General features: G+C 37.9%; 1 protein-coding gene across 1 annotated transcript in view; it reads right to left on the bottom strand.

Annotated features, from left to right (window-relative positions):
* Positions 1-11,074, bottom strand: part of LOC108797876 (twist-related protein 2-like) — a 51,912-nt gene extending 40,838 nt beyond the window's left edge. The window contains exon 1 of the mRNA XM_018569568.1: positions 10,290-11,074. Within this exon, the coding sequence (XP_018425070.1) occupies positions 10,329-10,817 (489 nt within the window). The 5' untranslated portion in view covers positions 10,818-11,074 and the 3' untranslated portion in view covers positions 10,290-10,328. The remainder of the gene's footprint in view (positions 1-10,289) is intronic.
* Between the last annotated feature and the right edge of the window lie 12,180 nt (positions 11,075-23,254).

The following is a 23,254-nucleotide window of genomic DNA, read 5'->3' as shown; positions in this document are numbered from 1 at the left end:
CTTTGATGTTGACGCAGTAGTGGCCTCTCCGCACGCTCTGATAGCGAGAAGGGGTAATGCTTGTTTGTTTAGTAAATCTTCATCTTGTGAGTTTGTATAAAACACAGGATGACAATTAGTGTGCCCTGCAGAGAGCTCCTGGGCTACTGTCCTTTTTCTCAAAATGAGATCATTAAAAAAAAAAAAATAACATAAAGATCCTCAATGTGAATTAGAAAAAAAATCAAATCTATCAGGTGAAGACTGTAGAAATATTTCACTTTTTACATTCATACTGCCATTGCTAAGTAGAATAGCACATAAATGGATACAATATGGATATGAGTTCTCCATATATTACGGCCATTGGCAGACAGATCTTTTGTCCATATAACAGATCCATCATATGAACATCCTCCTGTGGTTACTTGTTTTCTTTCAGATTTCATTCATGTATTCATTTATAATATATCTTGCAGAGAAAGAGTCAAATATAATTACTGAGCTCCCAACAATACACATTTTTTTTTAACATACTGAAAGGTTTACTAAGGGAGGAACTTTTTCACTTGAGCCCAGTAGTCTTTAAAGACTCAGTTATCTGGTGAAATAGACACACAATTGAATTCCTAAAGCTGGCACAGTCACTAACATTACAATTTACTGATTGAAGGCCGTTCACATCAGCCCAGATATCTGCAAAAACTAGCATCTATTGCTGTGTGCTTTTTTATGTTTGCATGATTTTAAATGGACTTTTATTGATGATAATGTGTTTTCTGTTTATTATTTGTGTGGGATTTAGGCGAGCCTTTTAGGTAGAGGAAAGCAATAGATTGATCCATATTATGTGCACAAACTTAAATGTTACATCTTATTTCTGTTGGTCCTTTTAGGGTCCATCACCACTAGTGAGTTTTAGGTACGTTAAAAAAAATCCTGCTTGCATCATCTATTATTAAAATGTGTGTTACATAGAGTTTTATGGTAATGCATGTAAAACGCAGGTAAAATAAACATAAAATACAACTCACCACCATATGAGCTGACCTTAGAAAACAAACTCTCAGATCCTTATCACTCAGGCCAAAGAAACAGCCATTGCATGGCAAATGTAAAGTAGAAGAGCTAATCAAGACTTTCTCTATGTTATGTTTTTATTATTATATGTACATTTGTCTCTTTACTTTCATGGTATATTTTTATAATCAGTTAAGCAGACTTGTCTGTGTTTTATTGAAGTGTTTTCATTATATTGCATTAGATTGTAGTATATCGTTCTTATTTTTATATTGTACCATACTCTACAGCCAACAAGCCAGAGGGGTTGACTTTGAAAGCAGTGTGAGATAACCACTCAAACTATTTCAAAGTTGTAATTGACTTCAACATTCACACTCGGGATTAGGATGCGGTTGCATCATGTTTGCGTCCTGTTTGTATTTTGGTGCCTTTGCCATGAGTCACTTAGAAATAATCGGACTGATTAACAAGGAGTAGAGAATGTGTTCGCTTAGCTTAGTAAATAAGATAATTTTGTGAACACAGCTTCATCATATTCAGTAAACAATGCAAACATTCACTTTGCAAAGTGAACAGTTTTGACTCTAGGAAATCAATCTCACTGAATCTTTGTTGTGAATATTAGTGCAGTGTACATTGCCGCCTTTAACTTTGGCTTATATCGTTTGAATATTGCTTGTTATATTCAAGATTGTATATTAAATGTGGCAGTGTGTATTGAACCTCAACAAATGTTAGAGTAGACTTTCTGATATCGGTCCTTTTCCAAGTAAACACAACTGTATTAGGTGTAATAGATATGAAAATTGTAAATCACTGACATATACAGTACTGTGCAAACGTTTTAGGCAGGTGTGAAAAAATGCTGTCAATTAAGAATGCTTTTAAAAATATGTATTTTTATTGTTTTTATCAATTTACAAAATACAAAGTGAATGAACAGAGGGAAAATCTAAATCAAATCAATATTTGGTGTGACTACCCTTTGGCTTCAAACCAGCATTAATTCTTACACTTGCACAAAGTCAAGGATTTTGTAGGATTAGACTCGGATGTATGATTGACCATTTATGCCAAGCAGGTGCTAATCATCAATTTCATAGGTATGTTGAAACACAGTGATTAATTGAAACAGAAACTTAAAACTGGGTGAGGAACAGCCAATCTCTGCTACTAAGGTGAGGTTGTGGAAGACAGTTTCATGTCACAGGTCATACACCATGGCAAGACTGAGCAAAGCAAGGTAGTGATACTGCATCAGCAAGGTCTCTCCCAGGCAAAGAATTCAAAGCAGATTGGAGTTTCAAGATGTGCTATTCAAGCTCTTTTGAAGAAGCACAAATAAATGGGCAACGTTGAGGACCCTAGACACAGTGGTTGTCCAAGGAAACAATGCAGCAGATGAAAGACACACCATGCTTACTTCCCTTCGACATTGGAGGACGTTCAGCAGTCCCATCAGCACTGAACTGGCAGAAACCAGTGGGACCCAGAAACACCCATTTACTGCTCGGAGAAGTCTGACCAGAAGTGGTCTTCATGGAAGAATTGTGGCCAAAAAGCCATTCCTTCAACGTGGAAACAAGGCTAAGCGACTGAACTATGCATGAAACAATAGGAACTGAGGTGCAGAAAAATGGCAGCAGGTGCTCTGGACTGATGAGTCAAAATGTGAAATATTTGGCTGTAGCAGCAGTTTGTTCGCTGAAGGGCTGGAGAACGGTACATTAATGAGTGTTTGCAGGCAACAGGGAAGCGTCATGGAGGTTCCCTGCAAGTCTGGGGCTGCATTTCTGCAAATGGAGTTGGAGATTTGGTCAGGATCAATGGTGTTCTCAATGCTGAGAAATAGAAGCAGATATTTATCCATCACGCCATGCCATCAGGGAGGAATGTGATTGGCCACAAATTTATTGTAAAGCAGGACAACGACCCCAAACATACAGCAAATGTCATCAAGAACTATCTTCAGCGTAAAGAAGAACAAGGAGTCCTGGAAGTGATGGTTTGGCCCCCACAGAGGCCCAACCACTACATCATGGAGTCTGTTTGGGATTACATGAAGAGACAGAAAGATTTGAGGCAGCCTACATCCACAGAAGATCTGTGGTTAGTTCACCAAGCTGTTTGGAACAACCTATCTGCCGGGTTTGTTTAAAAACTGTGTGCAAGTGTACCTAGAAGAATTTATGCTGTTTTGAAGGCAAAGGGTGGTCACACCAAATATTGATTTGATTGGGTTTCTTTTCTGTTCATTTACTTTCCATGTTGTTAATTAATAAAAATAAACTATTAACACTTTTATTTCTGAAAACATTCTTACTGTACAGCATTTTTTTCAGACTTGCCTAAAACCTTTGCACAGTATTGTATATTCCACTGAAAAAGCTGTTAATTATAAATGATAGCCAAGATTCATTAAAGGGGTCAGTCTGCCAAATTCTCTAAGTTCTAGTTTTATAGTGCAGGTTAATGGTACAGTGGCTTCTGAGTTCTTGTGTCTGTCCACTACAAGGTAGTTTCATTCTCCCTGTTGGATGCTTCATTATTTTATATTACAGAGAATGAAATAGAAATTAGTGTCTTTGGCATGGGGGTATAGCAAGGAAATGTTGAAAGTCAGTTGGTCATTCAGTTTTAGGTAGACCAACCCTTTAAAATGTGATATTAATTATTGCTTAGTGAACAGTAAATGTATCCCTTTACCTCAATGCTAAAATACAATTGATGAATGTAATAATATATCAATGCATTCATAAATTATTTTAATAAGTGCCAATGTGTATGGTAAGCAATAAAAAAAAAACATTAAAATAGCAAACCATATGGAGGTTACTGTCTTCACCATCAGCTCCTTTACCTCCACAAGTCATTTTCACTTTAACTATTGCAGACCTGCAAGTGACTGCATCAGCTACTGAGCAGCCTTCACTGAGGGAAATATGGAGGGCTACCATTGGCAATCTTTCAGAAATATCAGTTGTCTAACAGTCTTACTTCAATACTTTCTGAGTCATTGACACAGAACATACATACAGAAGAAATATGGAGGTCTGCCATTACTGATCTTCCAAAAATATCAGTTGTCTGACAGTCTTACTTCAATACCTTCTGAGTCATTGACCCAGAACATACATACATAAGAAATATGGAAAGAAATATGGAGGGCTATCATTGCTGATCCTCCAGAAATATTAGTTGCCAGATGGTCATACTTCAATAGTTACTGAGTCACTTACCCAGAACAAACATACAAAGGAAATATGGAGGGCTACCTTTGCTGATCTTCCAGAAATCTCAGTTGCCTGCCCACCATACCTTTATACTTTCTGAGTCACTCACCCAGAACAAAAATACAGAAGAAATATGGAGGGCTACCATTGCTGATCTTCCAGAAATCTCAGTTGCTTTCCCATCATACTTCAATACTGAGTCACTGACCCAGAACAAACATCTAGATTAAAAAGTGAAGTAAGAATTCCTGACTTGTTCCAGGTCCATGCCTCAAAAGCTATAGAAGCCACTGGACTAGCATGAAAGCCTAAAAAAAACGAACATTCTCAGGAGGGGTCAGCAATGGCAAGTCCTATATTCCCTTAGCACAGGTTTCAGACTTAAGGAAAAGTGTCTGGATTTTTACATATTCAGTATGAGATACATTCACCGGTATAAAGTACACACACAACAGGCCATTAAGAATTACACTGTAATAAATTACTTTAACGGGAAAACCGAACACTTTTGTTTCAGATAAAACAGTTTTGCACAGCATGTTGTAAACTGCAGCTGTGTCCCAGGAGAAGGAGTAATACTTTACTTTATTTTCAGAATGACTCAGGTAAGGTTCACAGAAGTCCAAGTCAGACTATAGATTATAGGAGAATTTATCCTAAATATATTCCATTCCTCTGTGTTTATCAGCAAAACCAGGAAAGCTAATCCTAATAGCAGGCTGTATTTCATGGCCAGCTTTCCACCATTCATTGCCAGAACCTGTAAACTTGCGGTGAAGTATGTCATTTTGGAATCTTCTGCAAGTGCTATAGAACTTACACCAGTCAAAGAGTGTCTGCTGTGTTTCTATAGGAGTAAATGCTGATATGCTAAACAAGTAATCTATACAATACCAAAGCAGACCTGCACTTGTTACACACATACAGTTTAATTTACTAATTTCCCTAAATTGATTGAGGTCTGTTTGGTCGTCAGTGTGCAAGGTGCAGCTTCCTCCAGCTGTCACTGATCTGACTCCTGGAAAGAAAAATCTAATGATTTGCTATGGATTACTGAACATTACAATTGCTTACTGTCATTATAATTATTATTATCATTATAATAGCTTCTTTTGTTTATTTATTTTTTAATAAACACTATATCGTGGACCCCAAAGACTGATATGTAGCGATAGTTCTTAGTGAATGAGGACTGCCACCATTTATAGTCTACTGCTGCTTTCTGTCTGTCAGTCAAAATATATGTTAATGGAAAGCATTAGTAAATTGTATAGATTGGGTGCTGCAATTCAGCCCAAGATTATTATTGACCGTTATTGTTATAATTCTTTATGTGCATATAGAGACCCATTTGTATTCTCTACAATTTACTTTGTAAGACACAGCGAAATGTAATTGGTATTGGTAATTGTGGCAAATCATATCATCAAGCTACTATGTGTGTTTTTAATTTCAATGTACTACATTCAATATCAGTCTACTCTCCATAATACATCCATATTAAGTATAAATCTCTACCTTGCGGCTGTTTAATATTATTAGTAGCTGTCTTTAAAAAAAAAAACTAAAACACAAAAGGAGTTTCTACTCAAAGATTTACATTTCTATTGTCACATAAACTTAAAATATATGAAAAGACTGATAACTTAGTGGGGACTATAGGAAATTATGGTTGCCAGTTGTCTCTTATTTTCAGGGACATCTCTGGAATTTTGTTACTAGAAATATGTTGCTCCCTAAATTATTTTACAAATAGTTTATTAAGGTTTTCAAAAAATAGCAGTAGGCAAAAAAACCCCAGAAGAATGGCAACAGGTATTTGAGGAAACACTGAAAGGTGACATTGTAGAAAGATAATACTGGTACCCAGAAACAGGTCTGCAACCTGAGACAACCAAAGTGCAATAAGGTGTACTCCGTAAATTTCAAAACGGTTCATCTTTACACAAAAATCTCAGCTTTTTGGTGCATTTTCATTCAGGTGTTGCTACATCTATTATTACTGTTACTATAATACAGTTTTAATAACTTGTAATTGTAGTATACCATACTCCAAGATAATATCGTAAGTGACACTTCCCGGATGCCCCTGTACATTACTCTAAACAAGATCCATTTCTTCAATCTAAAATCAATGGATTTCTCCTTTTGCGAAGACATATTTCTGCCATGGCATCAAACATGGCCAAGTTTAATAAACTACTTCCCAAGTCATTTTCATGTCACCTAGTATTCAGGTTAAATACCACTATCAGATTCAGGTAGCATGAAAATGAAGCCTTTAGTAGATTGGCCCATAGCGTCCTTTTGACTTCACTGTTTTGTGACTATTCTTAATCCATAAAGTCCTGGATCTGATCTACCTGGGAGTTTTGAACATTCCTTTCTCACAGTTTTTTTTTTTTTTTTTCCAACAAGGTTTTACGTCTCTTTTCCACAGCACTATGCCCTTCGTTTTCTGAAAAGAAAAGGCAGCTTGTAGCTATTGCTCCTCGATTTGCTAAAGGTCCCAACAGGAGCAGAAAGGTCAAGTGTTAATTAAACAAACATGATTTTGACATTTGTGTCTGTAAAAGGATGTGTCTAATAAAACTCCTTCCCCACAGTGAGCTCAAACTAATATATCACCTTAATTATGTCTTACAGCACTAACACGATAAGCTTTGACATTGACATGTATTGAAATATAACAAGGAAAAGGTTCTATGCGCTTTGTTTTCCCTTCTCACTAAGTTAAGGGAATCATTTAACTGATAAAGATGCACAACCTATAGATAATGATGCAAAATTTATACTGAGATGTTGGAACTAGAATAATACTATTCTTTAGCTTATATCAGGTTTAATGTTAGTTTATAGTTTTAGTTTATTTACATGCTTATGTTTTTATTATTTTATTATAATTATCACTTGTGAAAAGTTAACCTAATGCACTAAACTTTACTGAAATTGCGGCTTGTGCATTTTGTTTGTGCTAAAGTTATTCGAAATTTTTCTTGCCCTTTTGCATCACAAAATCCAATTTTACTAAAAGAAAAAGAATAGATGGGGAATGATAAGCACATTTTAAATCAATAACCTAATAAAATTATTAAGCAGGTAGTAAAAATGAGCAGAAAACGCCTGCGATGACAGAACATATCACTTGCTACGTTGTGACGAATAGCAGCAGCAGCTATTACTAACTCTGCAGCAAGTAACCGTTTTCCGCACAAGTGGATATATGAAATGTAATGTTTATGTCTTTTTACATCTCAACTCTATTTGGTTTGTTACCGACTAGTATAATATTTCTTGGCCATAACAGTTCATTAATCACAGGTAATGACAATCCTTGTCTAGTTTGTCGTGAAACGCACTTGGTGAATTTAATAACGCAGTGCAATGACAAGTCAGGATGTACAAGGTGCACTAACCCATAACAGCCAATCAGATTATAGTTTACTGTAGTCGGATCAATCAAGTGTTGACTTCTGGTTGCCGTGGGTTACTATACTTCTGTGAACTGCCTTATTGAATAAACCGAGCTGATTTATAACATCTACATTTGCCTACATGTGTGCAATGTGATTTCCGGGAGTATAAACACTGTATTATTGGTCGAGTGTATATAATAGGCAGCTGACTGTATTACCTAAGCAGAGGGACAAGTTCAGGTCTGTTCCTTGAAGACTCCCGGTGTATACACACACACACAGCAAAGTACATCTTTGTCATGCACGCGGCCCCATGCGTGTTCAGCAGTGCAGGAATGTTCAAAAGGTTGTTTATGTTACAACGTCCAAAGGCAAAATTTACAAAAACAAGTCTATACCACAAAATAGACAAGGCAAACTACTTTGATTATTGGAGAAAGATGATAGCAAGGCAGCTGAAAACTTTGAGATAAAACATTTGGACAGATCTTGAATGCAAGATAAATAAGCTGCGGGACACAGACAATGTATAGAAATAAGCATCACACATAGCTGCACGGATTTTCTCTGGTGGTCTGTATACCCTAGACATGGGCATAAATCAATGTAACCTATACATATTGATTTTCAACCATATCACCTTCTGCATGGTATATTTTAGTTGTCAGCTCAGATTTTACCACAGCCTACTTTTCAATAACATATCTTTATTGTTAGAAGTTCACTTAATTTGTTTTGCTTAAAAATCCAAAGACACTTATAGCAAAGGTGAACCCCACTATTTAAAAAACATACGGTCCCTGACATGGCAATATTTATGCCCATTACCCTGGATTGAATAATGGCAGGCATGGAAAGACATATGTTGTGATGATGAACTTTGCATCATTTTCAGATCCAGGCTACTTATTGCTACATAAGTCCCAATAATATTTTATAAGGTGTTTGCTGTTGGGATGAGCTCTGTGAACACAACCAATATTCATTTACTGCTGTATATTAACTATTTATTTCATTTCAAATAAACACATTTTCATTATTTAACTTTTAGATAATTTCCTAGGTAGCAGAAACATAAAAAGGGCATTGGTGAGAAACTGATCCCTCAATGACAATATCAAGTGTTAGGAAACAATCTACTGTTTTTTTACCTGAAAACAGAATGAAGAATCTTTTTTCTCCTAACCTGCACATAGGATACACGTTACTGTTTGCAACTAAGTTGATATTGCCAATGAACACTACTTAGAGATCCTTCATTGATAATGTGTTGACATAACGGTCACAGTTTATATATATATATCTATGTCAAACATATTTTCTATAGTACACCCATTTGGAGTCCTGCATAGGTATGTCTAACAGTATTCCTTAATGTTCTATATAAAGGCTTCAATGTAGTAGCTTCTTTAGATGTTTTCAAGAAATAGCATATTTTTAATGTCATATGCATTGTATTAATTACTAGGCCTCTACAAGTGACTTATCAATGTTTAGTGTTAAATGTAAAATTCTGATTTTAGATTACAAACGCTCACAAGCAGGGCCCTTCTAATTCTCTTGTATGGGATTGTGCTGTCACTGTAATGTCTCCCCATATTTTTTAAAGCACCGCGCAAATGGTTGGCGCTATTTAACTCCTATATAATAATAATAATAATAATTGTGCGCATACATAGAACATGTATAAAAATGTGGTCAGAGGGAAAAATCCTTTGCCCTTTACAGCCTGTAATTGTTTTTATATAATAAGGTGAAATATCACATTTGTAAAATTAGATTAATTTCTAAGAGCAATGATACTTTTTTTAAATGTATCCTCTGTGTTTTGTTTTTGTTATATTGAAGCTACAGGCTGCCTTGCAATTTCCATGTTAGACACCGTTAATTGGGCTCTAAGTGTTGTGCTATGTTCAGTACTGGGCACCTTGTTGTAAGTAATGAAGTGTGGCTAAGACTCTTCCGGCTGTACAGTTTAATCAGTCTGGATAATGTAATGAAGGAAATGCTTGCACCTCATTCCCACCCAGGAGACATGATTAGCCGTGAAAAGTGATAATGTGGCCTAGGTCAGCCAAGCCCACTCGTTGTCTAATTTATAACAGGAGTGCATAACATCCTTTTTTGCTTAGCAGTCTGAATGACAGGGATATAAATGACACGTGCACTGATGCAATGCTTAGAGTGCACGCTTGTGAAACAATGTAACCCTGCATGCAAATATATTAGTCACAAGCCCCCAGATAGTGTGGACAAGTGTGTTAGATGTCTGCAGCTAGACCAAACTATATTTTTATGAATCACTCCCTCATGTTTTTGCTGACAATACTTACAAGGAAAAATAATATAATAGAAGAAGTGAGATTTTGACCACTTTCTAAAAATTTCTTGTGTCGCCGTAAATAATGCACATTCCACCTCCTCTATTTTTACATAGATCAGAGTTCCCTGATAACGTGGACATATATTAGCTGTGATAACACATACCAGATGGTATCTAAACAAACATTTTAAACACTCAGATTAACCTGGGTTTTTCAATCTTTGCATATCAAATGGGCAGGGGATACACAATCAATGCAGACTCCATATAACAGATATAAAACTGGTTGCCAAGCCTCCTTGCTTTCCCACATACCTTCTTGAACAGCAGGCACAAGGGACATCGGCTGTTGGCTCAGTGTGTTGTTGACATGGACCAGGCACCTTCCATTCTCCAGACAGAGAAGGCATAGCTTAGTCTTTCATGAGCAAGGTAGTTACAGCTTGCAATCTTGTGGTCCAGCTCATCACTCTGCAAGACTTGATACAGGAAATCAATATAGCGTGAAGCCAGCTTCAGGGTCTGTATCTTGCTGAGTTTATCAGATGGTAAGGTTGGGATGATCTTGCGCAGCTCTGCAAAAGCATCATTTAAGGACTGCGTGCGTTGTCGCTCTCTGACATTGGCAATGATTCTCTGCGTATGTACATCCTCAAATGTTTCTAGATGGGGACTCCTTTTGCTGCGCTTGCATGGTGGTGACAGGGATACCCTCCCATCGCCAGGTTTGCCCACCAGTACTGTGCGCTTACGTATGGCCTTTCTCTGTTGGCTCTCAGCCTCTTCCTCACTGGTTACCAGGCTGTCTTCGGGGGAGTCAGGGCATGTTCCTTCTTCTTTCATCTTGTATGAAGTGGTCCCTGCTGCCTGAACTCTACTTGTGATCCTCCCCCAGATGCCTGCTATGGGATGCACTCTTATTGGTGCCAGGCCCTTTGAAAGTGTTGGAGGCAACAGGCAGTACCAAGTAAGGTGAAAGAAATCTAGAAAACGTGTGTGTGCCAGCACAACTGGTAGTCACTTGTACCTCCCAGCAGATTCAAGCAGAGTGTGTGCTCCTAAGCTTAACAGACTTCCCGAATAATGCTCCAATCCTTCCTTCTTTTCTTTCACTCCTCATTTTTGGATGTTAAGGAGGGATTTCACAAGAAATTGGCTTTGTGCTTCTTCTGATTGGATCGCCCAAGCTGATGAATTGGGGGGAGGGATCCATAACTTCTCTCTAACTTTGTGATTCCAAATAACTCTTCACCCCCCTCCCTCTCTCCTTTCCTTCAGTCAAAACCAATCCATCATGGAAAGGTAGTATAAACGTTGCTGGACATTATGGGTTCCAGATTTAAGCCCTGCAGGCACAGATGCACATTGAACGGAAGGCTGGAGCAGACTGCCCATCATGCAAGAAGTAACATAAAGGCGGCATCAGTCCCCCTAGGCGCCACTGAGGGGGTACAGGGGCCTTTCCCAGTGAATCACTATTACCCCCTAAATCTTTCAGACACTTCATCATTTACATATAAAGGCTGCACCGTGCAGTCTCTGCATTCAGAACGCATAATTTCTCTATCAACAAACGCTGCTAGGCAGAAGAAAATCTTTATATAGGATGAGGTTACCTCACTGGGGAGAGTGTATAGTGTAGAAGAGCAGCCCAGTAAACAGACACTGTTGTGACAGATTGTACCAGTGCAAATCCCATCCAGATGATGGGAAAACCCTTTCCTGCCCGGGTTAATTTCATAGACACGCACAGTGTTTGTGTCCCGAAATCCCCTGATCAGAACAGACTGCCAGTAGTGTTTTGATGTTGCATTGGACCAGTCTTTAGCATTTTGGGAAACTGACACGCAGTGATGCTGCTGCCAACTGTAAACTCCAGCGAGATATATATACATATACATATACATATATATATATATATATACATATACAGGCTGCAAAGAAACACAACCATTTAAAAAAATAAAGATGAATCATCTTGTCTAAACAGGATAGCAAGCATATAGTTGTTGTAGTTCCAACAAAAACAGGCAATGGGAAAAACTAACAATAACACTTTATATCTATGCTTGGCAGTTGAAGCTGCACATGGAGCAGGAGCTGAGAGCCAATGTGCAGATAATGTGGAACTAGGTACATATTTGGGAAATAACGGACTGCCTACTGTAAAGATATTATACATTACAGAGGAGTCCATCACATGCCTGAGTGGTTCTCTTAGACATCTTGTATTCTTTTTGTTTGTTTCACATTGAGGTGACACCTTTTTATAAAAGTTTTAGTTACTGTATTTTCTGGCGTATAAGACTACTTTTTATACCTAAAAACATCCCCCGAAAATCGGGGGTCGTCTTATAAGCGGGGTATACAATGTATACCTTTAGTTCGTTTAGGCCAAGCTGGCCCAAAACGAACATCCCTAATCTGTCAGCCCGCTGGATGTGTGGTAATACTGTATGTACGGTAGCTTCGGCTACATACAGTAGCTAAGACAATCACGGTGAGCGATGTACACAGCCTCTGCCAATCCAAGCAAGCTTTGTATTCATTAATAGAATACATTGCTCGCTGTGATTGGCTCAGCACGGTATACTGTATGTAGCTGAAGCTACCGTACATACAGTATTAGCGCACATCCATCCATGATGTTTTTAAATGGTGTTGCCTTGGAAGTGGGGTAGTCTTATATGACGAGTATAGCCCAAAACCTATGTTGTAAGTGGAAAATAAGGGGGTCGTCTTATACACCCAGTCGCCTTATACGCCGGCAAATACGGTAGATATAAAGCCAGCTTCTTCTGTGATCTCATACTTATACAAACTCATCCAGATAAGCAGCTGATTATGCTGTTTAATAACATGTATGACTGCTGTTTTACCTGATTTTGTACTTCTGTTTAGCAAATATTGTGAGTCACACACACACACCTCAGTTACACTGTGGAGCTAGTCTGGTGAATCCCTTATTTCCTACTTCTGTCTTTGTATCTTCATGTCTTTGAACCTCTAACCTGCTTATTGGCTGAACTGAATTTCACATCTTTTGAAAATTTTAGACACATATGTGTTCCAATATTTGTTTTTGTTTAGTAGATTTTCATTTAGTAGCAATACTAGCAATAATACAGCATTATATACCAAGAGTGACAGAGGAGGTCAAGTATAATCCTGTTGCTGACAAAACAGGCATTCTCACATCACTAGCAGTTGTCAAGGATGGTATCACATTTACAGATGTAAACACACATTGGGATGGTCTGCTTGATACAGGTTCCATAATTATTCCCCATGTCCTACAGGTTCCAGGTGGATTGGAGGTGCTTTGGGTACTTGTAAGAATAGTGGGGGGAAATGAGTAGATAGAATAAAAGAGGTATGGAAGGGAATGGATAAGGGCCTGGACAAAAGGGCATTCCTGGGGTTCCTGTACTCATGGTTGATCTACTGATAGGAGATCACGGGTCTGCAAGATGATGATCACAAGACATTGATAAAAAAAAATGCCATATCTATGGCTCTCACCTTTTTCATTAGTGAATGTCCAGTGTATTCAGCATGTGTTTTAGTATATTTTAGCTGTTTTGTTGAAGTTCCGTTTTATTAAGTGAATGGTGAATTATATTTTTTTAATTGTGTAAGGCATTATTTCTTTAAAAAAAAAAAAAGCTCAATGAATGATAAAAAACAAAAAGGCAAAAGCAGTATTGTAGGGAATAAAGAAACACTTATAGAATAGAAAAGTTTGATCAGATTGAATAATTGTAAGGTGGATGGCATGGGCAGTTAAGTGTTGTACTGTTAAAGATGAAGGTGTTGGAGGTGATCTTTTGTTAGTTACTGTAGTTTACTGTCATTCTATAACTGTATAAATCTAACTGCCTGTACAAGCAAAAGCTGAAAGAAATAGAGAGAAAGTCTAATGTGCATTTTACAGGATATCAAAAGTTTTTCGGGTCTGCAAATCATGTTTTTTGCATTTAGAAACCAATCAGAGTCCTTCCTTTATGTAAAATCCCGAGCTAAAAAATGATAATTGGAAGATGGCTGGTTGCTAATGACAACAATTTTCTCTCTTAGATCAATTTTCTTACACCCTTTGAGACTGTTTAAAAAACCATCTGAATTCTTACACAAACCATGACATTTAACTAGAATGCCATTGAAGACAACTGAAAACCAACTCTTAGGATAAGAGTTAACTTCTGCTGACACAAGTACCCCATAAATAAAATCTCCATCTCTGAAATATAAAAATCCAGGGGATGTTTATATAAGGTATGCTGGATAAAAAGAAATACATTCTCATGAAGTTCATATAATTAGTGAAATCAGTTATCAAGCTCACACATTGCCTGGTTTCCCCCACTGTATTAAAAAACTTGTTGGAACAAAGTCCCAGATATCTCAGAACTATCTCAGCACCAAATTTGTTTGTTTGATCTGTGGCAGAGTTGTTGCCTCTGACAAGATAGCAGGCATTGAGTTTTTTTCAACCCACTTGCATGCATACTGCGTCTTGTTATTTACAGACTTTTTTAATGGATCAGTCTCCTCTATACTCATGTTTGAGTTTATGGTAGATCTATGAAAGGTAAACCACCTTTGGATTTCTTGTATCTTTCAGGAGCTCGGGTGGTGGGAATTCCAAGCTGTCTTTCCAAGTCCCCTCACCTGCCAAGGTCAGTATGTGGAAGTTTCACTCTTCCATTTGTATTGATTGATATTTCATTTTATATCAGAGGACAAGAAAGAGTGTGAACACCTCTGTTGTAGAACGAAGAATGGTGTGAGAGAACCGAGGGAGGAACTGTAACTGGAGCCCCTAAAGGAATATAGGAAGGCATCTGTTGACTTAGACCAACATACTCCACCTCTAACTGATATATCACATTAGGCTAAACTGTGCAATAAATAGGTTCCTCAACGTTTCTTTCTTGTCCATCTACATTTGTGTCCTTATACAGAGATAAATAACTTTAGGCTAAAATGTACAGAGTTTTTTTTTTTTTTAATTCTCTGTGTCGGAAAATACATTTTGTTTTCTACTCCAGAAGCCACAGATAAATGTTAAAGAGAAATACAATCTTGAAACAATTACTTTACATGACAACAAAGCTATTGAGGATTTAACACAAGCCCTGGAAAGGCACATACAAAATCATTAGGAGGACATTGATTTGAAATGGAGAAGAAACATTAACTGAGTTAAATATTACAGGAATTATATTATACTTCAATGATCTTCAGTACTGAGGAAATGTTATATTCTAGCAAATGTCATAGCAAATTGAAGAAGATACATTCAAAATTGATGGTTATGACAATATGCACTGAACAGAATAGATGTTGGTGTTGTAATTGATGTAAAACAATGACTGCAGTGCTTAGGCTACATACATACAGGTTTTATGGCCCATTTACACTTGTGCATTTGCAGCCTAAGCACTTTGGTGTGTTATGTCACATGTTATGTCACGCATTAACATACGTTGCATTAAGGCCACCCATTGAAATTTGTGGGCTTCTAACCCAGCAACATGGCAAACATGTAACATGCCATGCATTGAGCAAGATACAACACATGTGTATTGGGGTGCTTATCAAAATGAATGCCAATAAAATGAATCAATGCAAGTAATGTGTTTTGCAGCTTACGTTCCTGCAATGCATAGATGTAAATAAGCCCTTCATTGTGGTCTTAATCACGGCAGACAAGATATATCGAATTCTTTATAAGAGTTCCATTTTCTTATTCATTCATTAATGCCTTATGTACATCCTTTGCAAGTGAAAACAGCACTTGCAACTGTATTTAGCAGACACTTATATCTGTCAATGTTTGGAGTAATTGTTTTCCTGCACTGTACATCAAAACTATTTACTACAAGGAGCAAGTTTTATCCCGGACCAGAAGATCTGCATCCACCCCCAAATTAGAATGAAATTATATTCCCACTGAACGGACTCATGTTCATTGCATCAACACTGACGCTGGTTTTAGTGGAAAAGGCTACAAAGCTTTTTAGGGACAGGTGTAGGTTATAAGCAAAAACACTGAAAATAGAATGAAAAAATACTGACACTATTTCTAAAAGCTCAAGGGCTGAAACCAATCATTTCCTTTGCTTCGCTAAAAATTTAATTGTTGCTTTTTTTATTATTTACATCACAAAGTTTTCATTCTTTGTGAGTTTTAAAGATGTTTAGTGAATATTTGTAAAATATTGTAATGGCGGAAGTTTTACACAGTCTCTGTGGACTAATGTTCACTATAAACACTCGGGCAGGAAGCGGGACTAATAAATCCAATGTACAGTAAAATCGAGTCGGGGTTTGGTTGACGCAGCTCATATATAGTCCAGTGTTTGAGTTTGAGTCATAATAACAAAGGAAAGGGTAAATAATAATATCTGATCTTTTTGTTATTTGAAGTTTAAAAAAATTACTGTAAATCACTACAGTCAGAAGATGTTGCCTTCATTAGCGTAAGCCTTGCTTTAAAATGTATTTCCGCTTTTGCAGCCAAATTGTGATAACAACTACTGTATATTTGTTATATGTTCCCACTCACATTTCTCAAATTTGACTGCAAAGTGGTCCTGCGCATTAAAGTCACAGTAACCTTCGTTCTCAGCAGTGACTGACGTTCATAATAATTATATAAAAGGCATAGTTCACAAGGTTGGTTGTGCTTTGAGCTTCATTTAAAGTGACACTAAATTCAGGAATTACATTTTAAAAATGCATTAAATTTCCTTAACTATTAACAATAATGTATCTTATTTGTGTATCACTTGACTGTAGATCCTCTGAATTGGTGCTGACACTGTCCTTCCTCCTGGAGGGTGGCTACTTTTGTTCCCCATGGTCCCTGTGTGTGTTGTAAAGTAGTCACGGCTCCAAACTCGCTCCTGTGATGGACTACAATCTCATGTTTAGTTTACTATTTTGCAGTCCATCACAGGAGTGAGCTTGGAGTGGTGGCTACTTTACAACACACACAGGGACCAAGGAGAACACCCTCCAGAAGGAAGCACAGCAGCAGCACCAATTCAGAGATATTTGAGGATCTATAGCAGAGTGATACACAAATAAGATACATTATTGTTAATAGTTAAGGTACTTGAATGCATTTTTAAAATTTAACTCATGAGTTTAGTGTCACTTTAAATGACAATGGGGGAAATATTAGATTACTAATTGGTATACAAGAGATACATGGTGCGCAGAAAGCCTTCAGCACAGATGATCAGTCTGTGGACATGTTTACCTTACAGGCACACGAGGATTCATTGTTCCATTTATATTTATAGTAGACCTGCTGACTAGTTGTGTATATTACCGGGAACAAGTGAAGTTTGTTTTTGTTTAACCAGTTTAGTGTTAGTTTTGCTTCTCAGGCATACATTCAGATACAACAGATATGGCATTTGCCCTGTAAATGTTAGATTGTGTGCAATGACGTATGAATGGACATCCTTCCAAGTACTTAATTGCTAGAGGTACTCAATGTTTTCTTATCCTGGAGCCCCAAGCCTCAGTCTGTCATTCTTTGACACTAACAATATCTGATTCTCAATGGAAAAATATAAATGATCTAATCAAGCACTATGGGGACTGGTAAAATGGAGTGCAAGACCACATATGTGATCTTGACCCGCTGTTTACTCAACTCTGTACTCAGGGAGCCATATCTACACTAGAATTTTGTGTTGTAAGTATAACTGACATTTAAACTGATTATCCATCATGAGAGAACACAGGTTTGCATGGCTAGCAGAACTTACTCCTTTAGCAAATCGATAACTAAATGTTCTTCCAAAAAAGTATATCTTCATGACCTTCTACTTGCTTTTCTTAGAGAATGACCTGTAGGAGTCTATTTGAAAGGCTGGTTCAGGTATTATATGAGGTGGTAGGGGTCATGGAAAAGGCTTTACTGATAACAGAAAAAACAAGGAGTCAAGCTGTGTTATTTTAACAGTCTTTCCTAACTCCGGTCTTCAGGGATCACTAAAAGTACACAGGTGGCAGTTTTCAGGCTGCATTGGTAATTTAAATAACAACGGAAATAACAAAAATGTTAATTTAAATAACACTTTTTGCACATAATAAAAGGATCATGTGAAAGATCTGGCCGTATATTTTAAAAACGCACCACACAAAGCCTTTTCATGTTTTTGGGGGGCTCTGACGCTGGAATGTGCTGTCAAGTGCATACAGCATTTTAGATAATAGTTGTTGCTCTAAAAGCGTCCATCTGTTATACACCAAAAATGATTTTAATTGGAACACCTGTGCTGATTGGAATTGTGTAAAACCTGCATCGCTGGTGACCCCTGTAGACTGGGGATACAAGGAAGCCTCCTGGCACATAAAGGGTAAATTAAACTATAAAGACTGAGGCTGTGAAAGGGTTAATGCAGCAAACTGCTCTAAACAGGGTTCAGCTCTCTCATATGTGAACAATTAGCACCATATTCCTACCAAATAAGATGCAGATGTGTCATGACCAGCGCATTATCTTTGATGTCCTGTGGTCTGCCATGTGCTTTAACCCTGTCACTGCCAGGAACATACCATTTGTTTGAGTGCCTCCAGAATGGCAGTGCATAGAAATGTGCTCCAAACAGTAAGGAGCATTTTTTTTCCAGAAGGATGTTCATTTAAATGCCTGATATGAAAAATACTGTTATGACATGTATGTAATCAGTGTTTGCATTTGCATGAATTAGCATTCACATTCTACATTTTTTTTTATAGTTACAGGCTACCAAGTCTGAGCACTCATTTTCCTGATGAAAAATAGCAATGTCTATTCCTAAGCTTATACATGCAACACCAAGCCAGCATGGGTTACAGCGGATACGGACCTTCGTGTCTTACCTGAACTTAGGAGTCAACAAAACATAAAAAAATGAAATCTATGTTGAGCTGATGCTGTCTTCATGAGCTTAGCATGATGGATGGATGATGCAGCATTGTGGGTAAGTTATTCATTTTGGCAATACTGCATCTTTTAAGCCGTGAAAAAAATACCTCATACCCATTGCTATTTCAAAGAATTGGAGGAGATCTGCAAGAGATCTGTGGGTATCTTAATGATTAGTTTTTTAATAGAATCATAAGCCTAATAAAAGGAATAATGTGTGTTCCAGAGACTGGACATGATAATTTTATGTATTTTAGGAGCTTTCGAATTTTGGAATCTGTCCTTCATGTTGTTTGATTTAAAGAGGAGGTTGGCTATATGAGAGAAGTTTAATGGCATGATATGAGGGGCTCATCGGTGAATGCCACTATTGGAGGTAGCAAACTATCAAGTCTTAATGGAGATGGAAGAATAAGAGTAAATTGCCATACACATGCAATTTCCTAATCCAACATGTTTGAGAGTGGCTTCCATAAAAGCCCAGTTAACCCATTTAAAGGCATTTTCCTCTTCAGTTAATAATAACATCAAAGGGATGCCTTTTGTTCAGTCTAGGTGAATAAAGTCAACATATCTTTCCTTCTTTCCAGATAGTGCTGTAATATGAGCTATGATAGGGAGCCTGTTCTAAGAGTGGACAGATTTTTTACCCTCTGCACTATGCAGTGGTTGAGCATTAGCTAGTGGAAGGGAGCCTTGTGGGGGCTAAAGGCTGCTTACTGCAAAGCTGGCACCAACTGATTGTTCATTGTGGCCTATATGGCACCAGTTAAAATTGACTTATTTATTTGTTCTCCCCCTCTTTCTCTCCTCCCACTTCTTTACTATTATTTCTTCTTACCTAATCCTCCTGTATATCTTCTCAAATTCACTTTGCACTGCTTCTTTGTATGTAAAATAAATATTGAACTCCAATCTGATGTGATCCCACCTCTACCTGTTTAGCTCTATGAACAAAAGGTTTCTGAATACAACCAACATACACATATGCTACTCACCTTTATTGGTAATTGGTCTGCCGACCCCAGCACTGTACCTTAATTGTATTCATTGCCATCTCTATATTTTGTACAAATGTAAATAGTTTACTGCAACTCTTGTTTAAAATGCATTGTATTGCAATGTTTCTCTACTTCCTGTAAAACAATAAAAACCATTGGAAAAAAAATTGACTACCTTGACAATCATTTTTACCTGGTGACCCTTTGATTGCCGTAGGATGTAGAACTATTACGTCCATGACTTTTGCCAGGCTGAGTTTCTAAAGGTGCCCATACACTGCTCGATTCTCGTACGAGAATCGCGGGAAATCCCGTGATCGTACGAGAATCGAGCAGTGTGAACGAAGACGTGCGACCGTTTCTACTGTACGGCCGCACGTCTTTTGTCTAAGGAGCACGCTAGAAAACCAGCCGAAAATCTTACGATTTTCGGCTAGTTTGAACGGTGCTCGGGAGACAAATGCCGAACAAGCCGGTGTGCGCACACTGCCCATTCAGCATTGCGGTCATCGGAAGCCCGCCCCTCAGGGGGGCGGGCTTGCGATGATCGAGAGTACGATTTGCCTGTCCAAGATGGGCAGATCGTGCATTTTTTTAATCACTTTTCAACCATCGCAAGACTAAGGTCTTGTGATGGTTGTAAAGTGTATGGCCACCTTAACAGTGCATTGTAGAATTTCTCATTGGAGTTCAAAATTTAATTTGATTGTTCATTAGATAAATTAAAGAGCAAATAAAAAGCTCAACTCCGGGTATTAAACCCCATTTGTTCCCACTTTCTATTTGATGGCAATGTTAAGAAAGAAAAAAAATGTTCCTAATCACATGAATACATTTTGTTTTCCTAATCACATGAAGTGTTGGGTCCTGAGACTTCTAAAGGAAGAAGGCTCTTCTTCAGGTGTCCACATCACTGCCACATCACCCAGACACCTAAAGGAGAGCAGTCTCATCAAAGAGATGACCAGTTGCCAAAGCAAAGACTGTTGTGGGCATAGACTGCAACACTGGAAGCAGACAAAGACAATTGACTTAGGAGAGTAAAAAGCAGCTTTGTCTCAATGTGGAAGAAGCCATCTTGGTAGAGGAGCAGGGCTTTGCTTGCTTATGTCTGACCTACCCCTCTTATGACTAGTGATCTGATGACTGGTGGGATAATGGTCATGAATCAGTAGCAGAGGTGTAGAAAGCACAACTCCACACAATAGATAAAGCAAAAGCAGTGAGATTTTTGCACTGCAAGTCCCCATGTACAGTTTCCTCTCGAGCGTGCCCCCACAAGAACAATGGACGACAGAGTAGTGACATCACCAGCACACAAATTTTGTGAGAATGCCAGTCATATAACAGGAATGACATAACTTATCTCAAGCAGCAAATATTCAGCTATCTAGCTATGAGGCTGTTTCAGGGTGGTTGTGATCAATAGCCAGCCGTGTTGGTAAAACAAAAATCTTCACTTTCTCCAAAATGCTCAAACATAAACAGCTTTTCTTCAGCAGATAAGAAATACATTGAACTTATCTTCAGTATATACATGAATAGTCAGCCCCCTGTCTGAATAACATGTCCCATATCAGGGTTAATGTCCCAGCCTGCTCCAAGAGGGTCAAGCAGGATTAATGACACCCACCAGGGGCTCAGCAAACAGTCCACAGCAACCTCTCACATGCTGACACACCTGGAAATGTCAGATGGTAGCGGCAGCCGGCAATCTGCAAGAGAGCAAAGTTTAAACACATTTCTCTGCTTCTTTTGCAGGATACTTTGAGATTTATATTCGTCAGCAAGAAACAGGGTTGCTATAATGTGATTGTGGCGTGATACACCTTGAAGGAAGCGTGCTTTTAGGCGCACTGTCCAGTTATGATGTAAGAATGAGAGCCTGAAATTGAGACACTTGTCGGCGTACTTCATGCCAAAATACAAGATTCCATTTGCTATATGATGTGCATTTGTTATTGTATCTCAGAATATTATTCTCAAAATATTTATTACACAATTAATGAGAATTTTAGTGATTGAGTCATTTTGTTTCCATCTAAAATGTCTCCTTTTCCTGCTCTTCTCAGAATACATCTCATAGAAATTGGTAAAAACTAGGAGAGGAAAAATGCAGTTTTTCTAATACCTGTAGTTTTACACCAAGTCACCTTATAACAATATATTTACAAATGTATTTGAGTCAAGTTAAAAGTGTCCATCACTTTGCATGTGTTTCATTTCTCAGTGAACCGTAAAGAACAAGACCCACATTGCAAGGGTTAAGTGCTCGTTTTTGCCCAGGGTAAAAAATATCAAAGTTATATTCAGACGATCCTCCCAATGGGCGGCTGTGACAGCGCTCCCTCATGTCTGTCTCCTCCTCCGCTGCAATGATGGTATGTTCCTCGGCATCCTCACACCCTATACACCGTGTACAGAACGTGATAATTAAGGGACCTTAGACTGCTGCAGTGGAGGAGGAGAGAGGCTCCAGAGACCAGTCTAAAAGCAAGCCGGCTCAGAGGATTAGGTGAGTATACCTTTGTTATTGTTTTACCCTAACAAATCTAGAATCTTTATCTAGGAAATTACCCCAATTGTTGTTAGGGTGATAGGTATACCTTTTGTTATTGTTTTACCATAACAAATTTAAAATCTTTATCTAGGAAATTACCCCAATTGTTGTTAGGGAGATGCACTATTGCAATACATATACATTTAGGCACGTTCCAACAAACATAAATTATTCCTGTTGCAAACAAGTATTCATCCTATTCATCACAGCATAGTTTTTTTCTTTCATAATCGATGCTACAGAATGAGAGAGTAATATATCCCTGTATTGGGAATATTGGACGGCTCTAGTACAAGAAGAAAAGAAACGTCAGGAGGGAGAAAAGACGAAAGCTGATGAAAAGAAGATTCAGGAGAAAGAAGAAAGATGTAACAGAGAAAAAAAGTAACAACTACTTAACGGGAGAAATGCTCCATAACATTCGGCATCAAGAGACCCTCTGGAAGAGTGGAAATCCCGTTGGGCTGAGAGAAGAGACCCTGAATTCTGGAAATGGAAAGAGACAATTTGGCATCAAAGACTATAGTGACAGTATAGATTTCATGAAACATACTGATACAATTAAGCTAAAGTACCAAGATGAGGTCTGGGCTTATATAAAGAAAACCTAGTGCCTGATAAATGGTGTCTATGAAAATTATTTACCCCCCGGATGTTGGATGTTTTAATGTTTTTCATAAAACATTGAATCACATTGCATTTATTGTGGAGAGGAGTCCTGTGATCTCTTTAAGAGGTGATAATTGTTTTACTTATACTTTTAATGGAACATTAATTCACAGATCTT

Source organism: Nanorana parkeri, unplaced genomic scaffold, assembly GCF_000935625.1.
Source record: "Nanorana parkeri isolate BGI_ZX_2015 unplaced genomic scaffold, ASM93562v1 scaffold1359, whole genome shotgun sequence".
Lineage (NCBI taxonomy): Eukaryota > Metazoa > Chordata > Amphibia > Anura > Dicroglossidae > Nanorana > Nanorana parkeri.
This window is presented reverse-complemented; position numbering and strand designations above follow the sequence as displayed.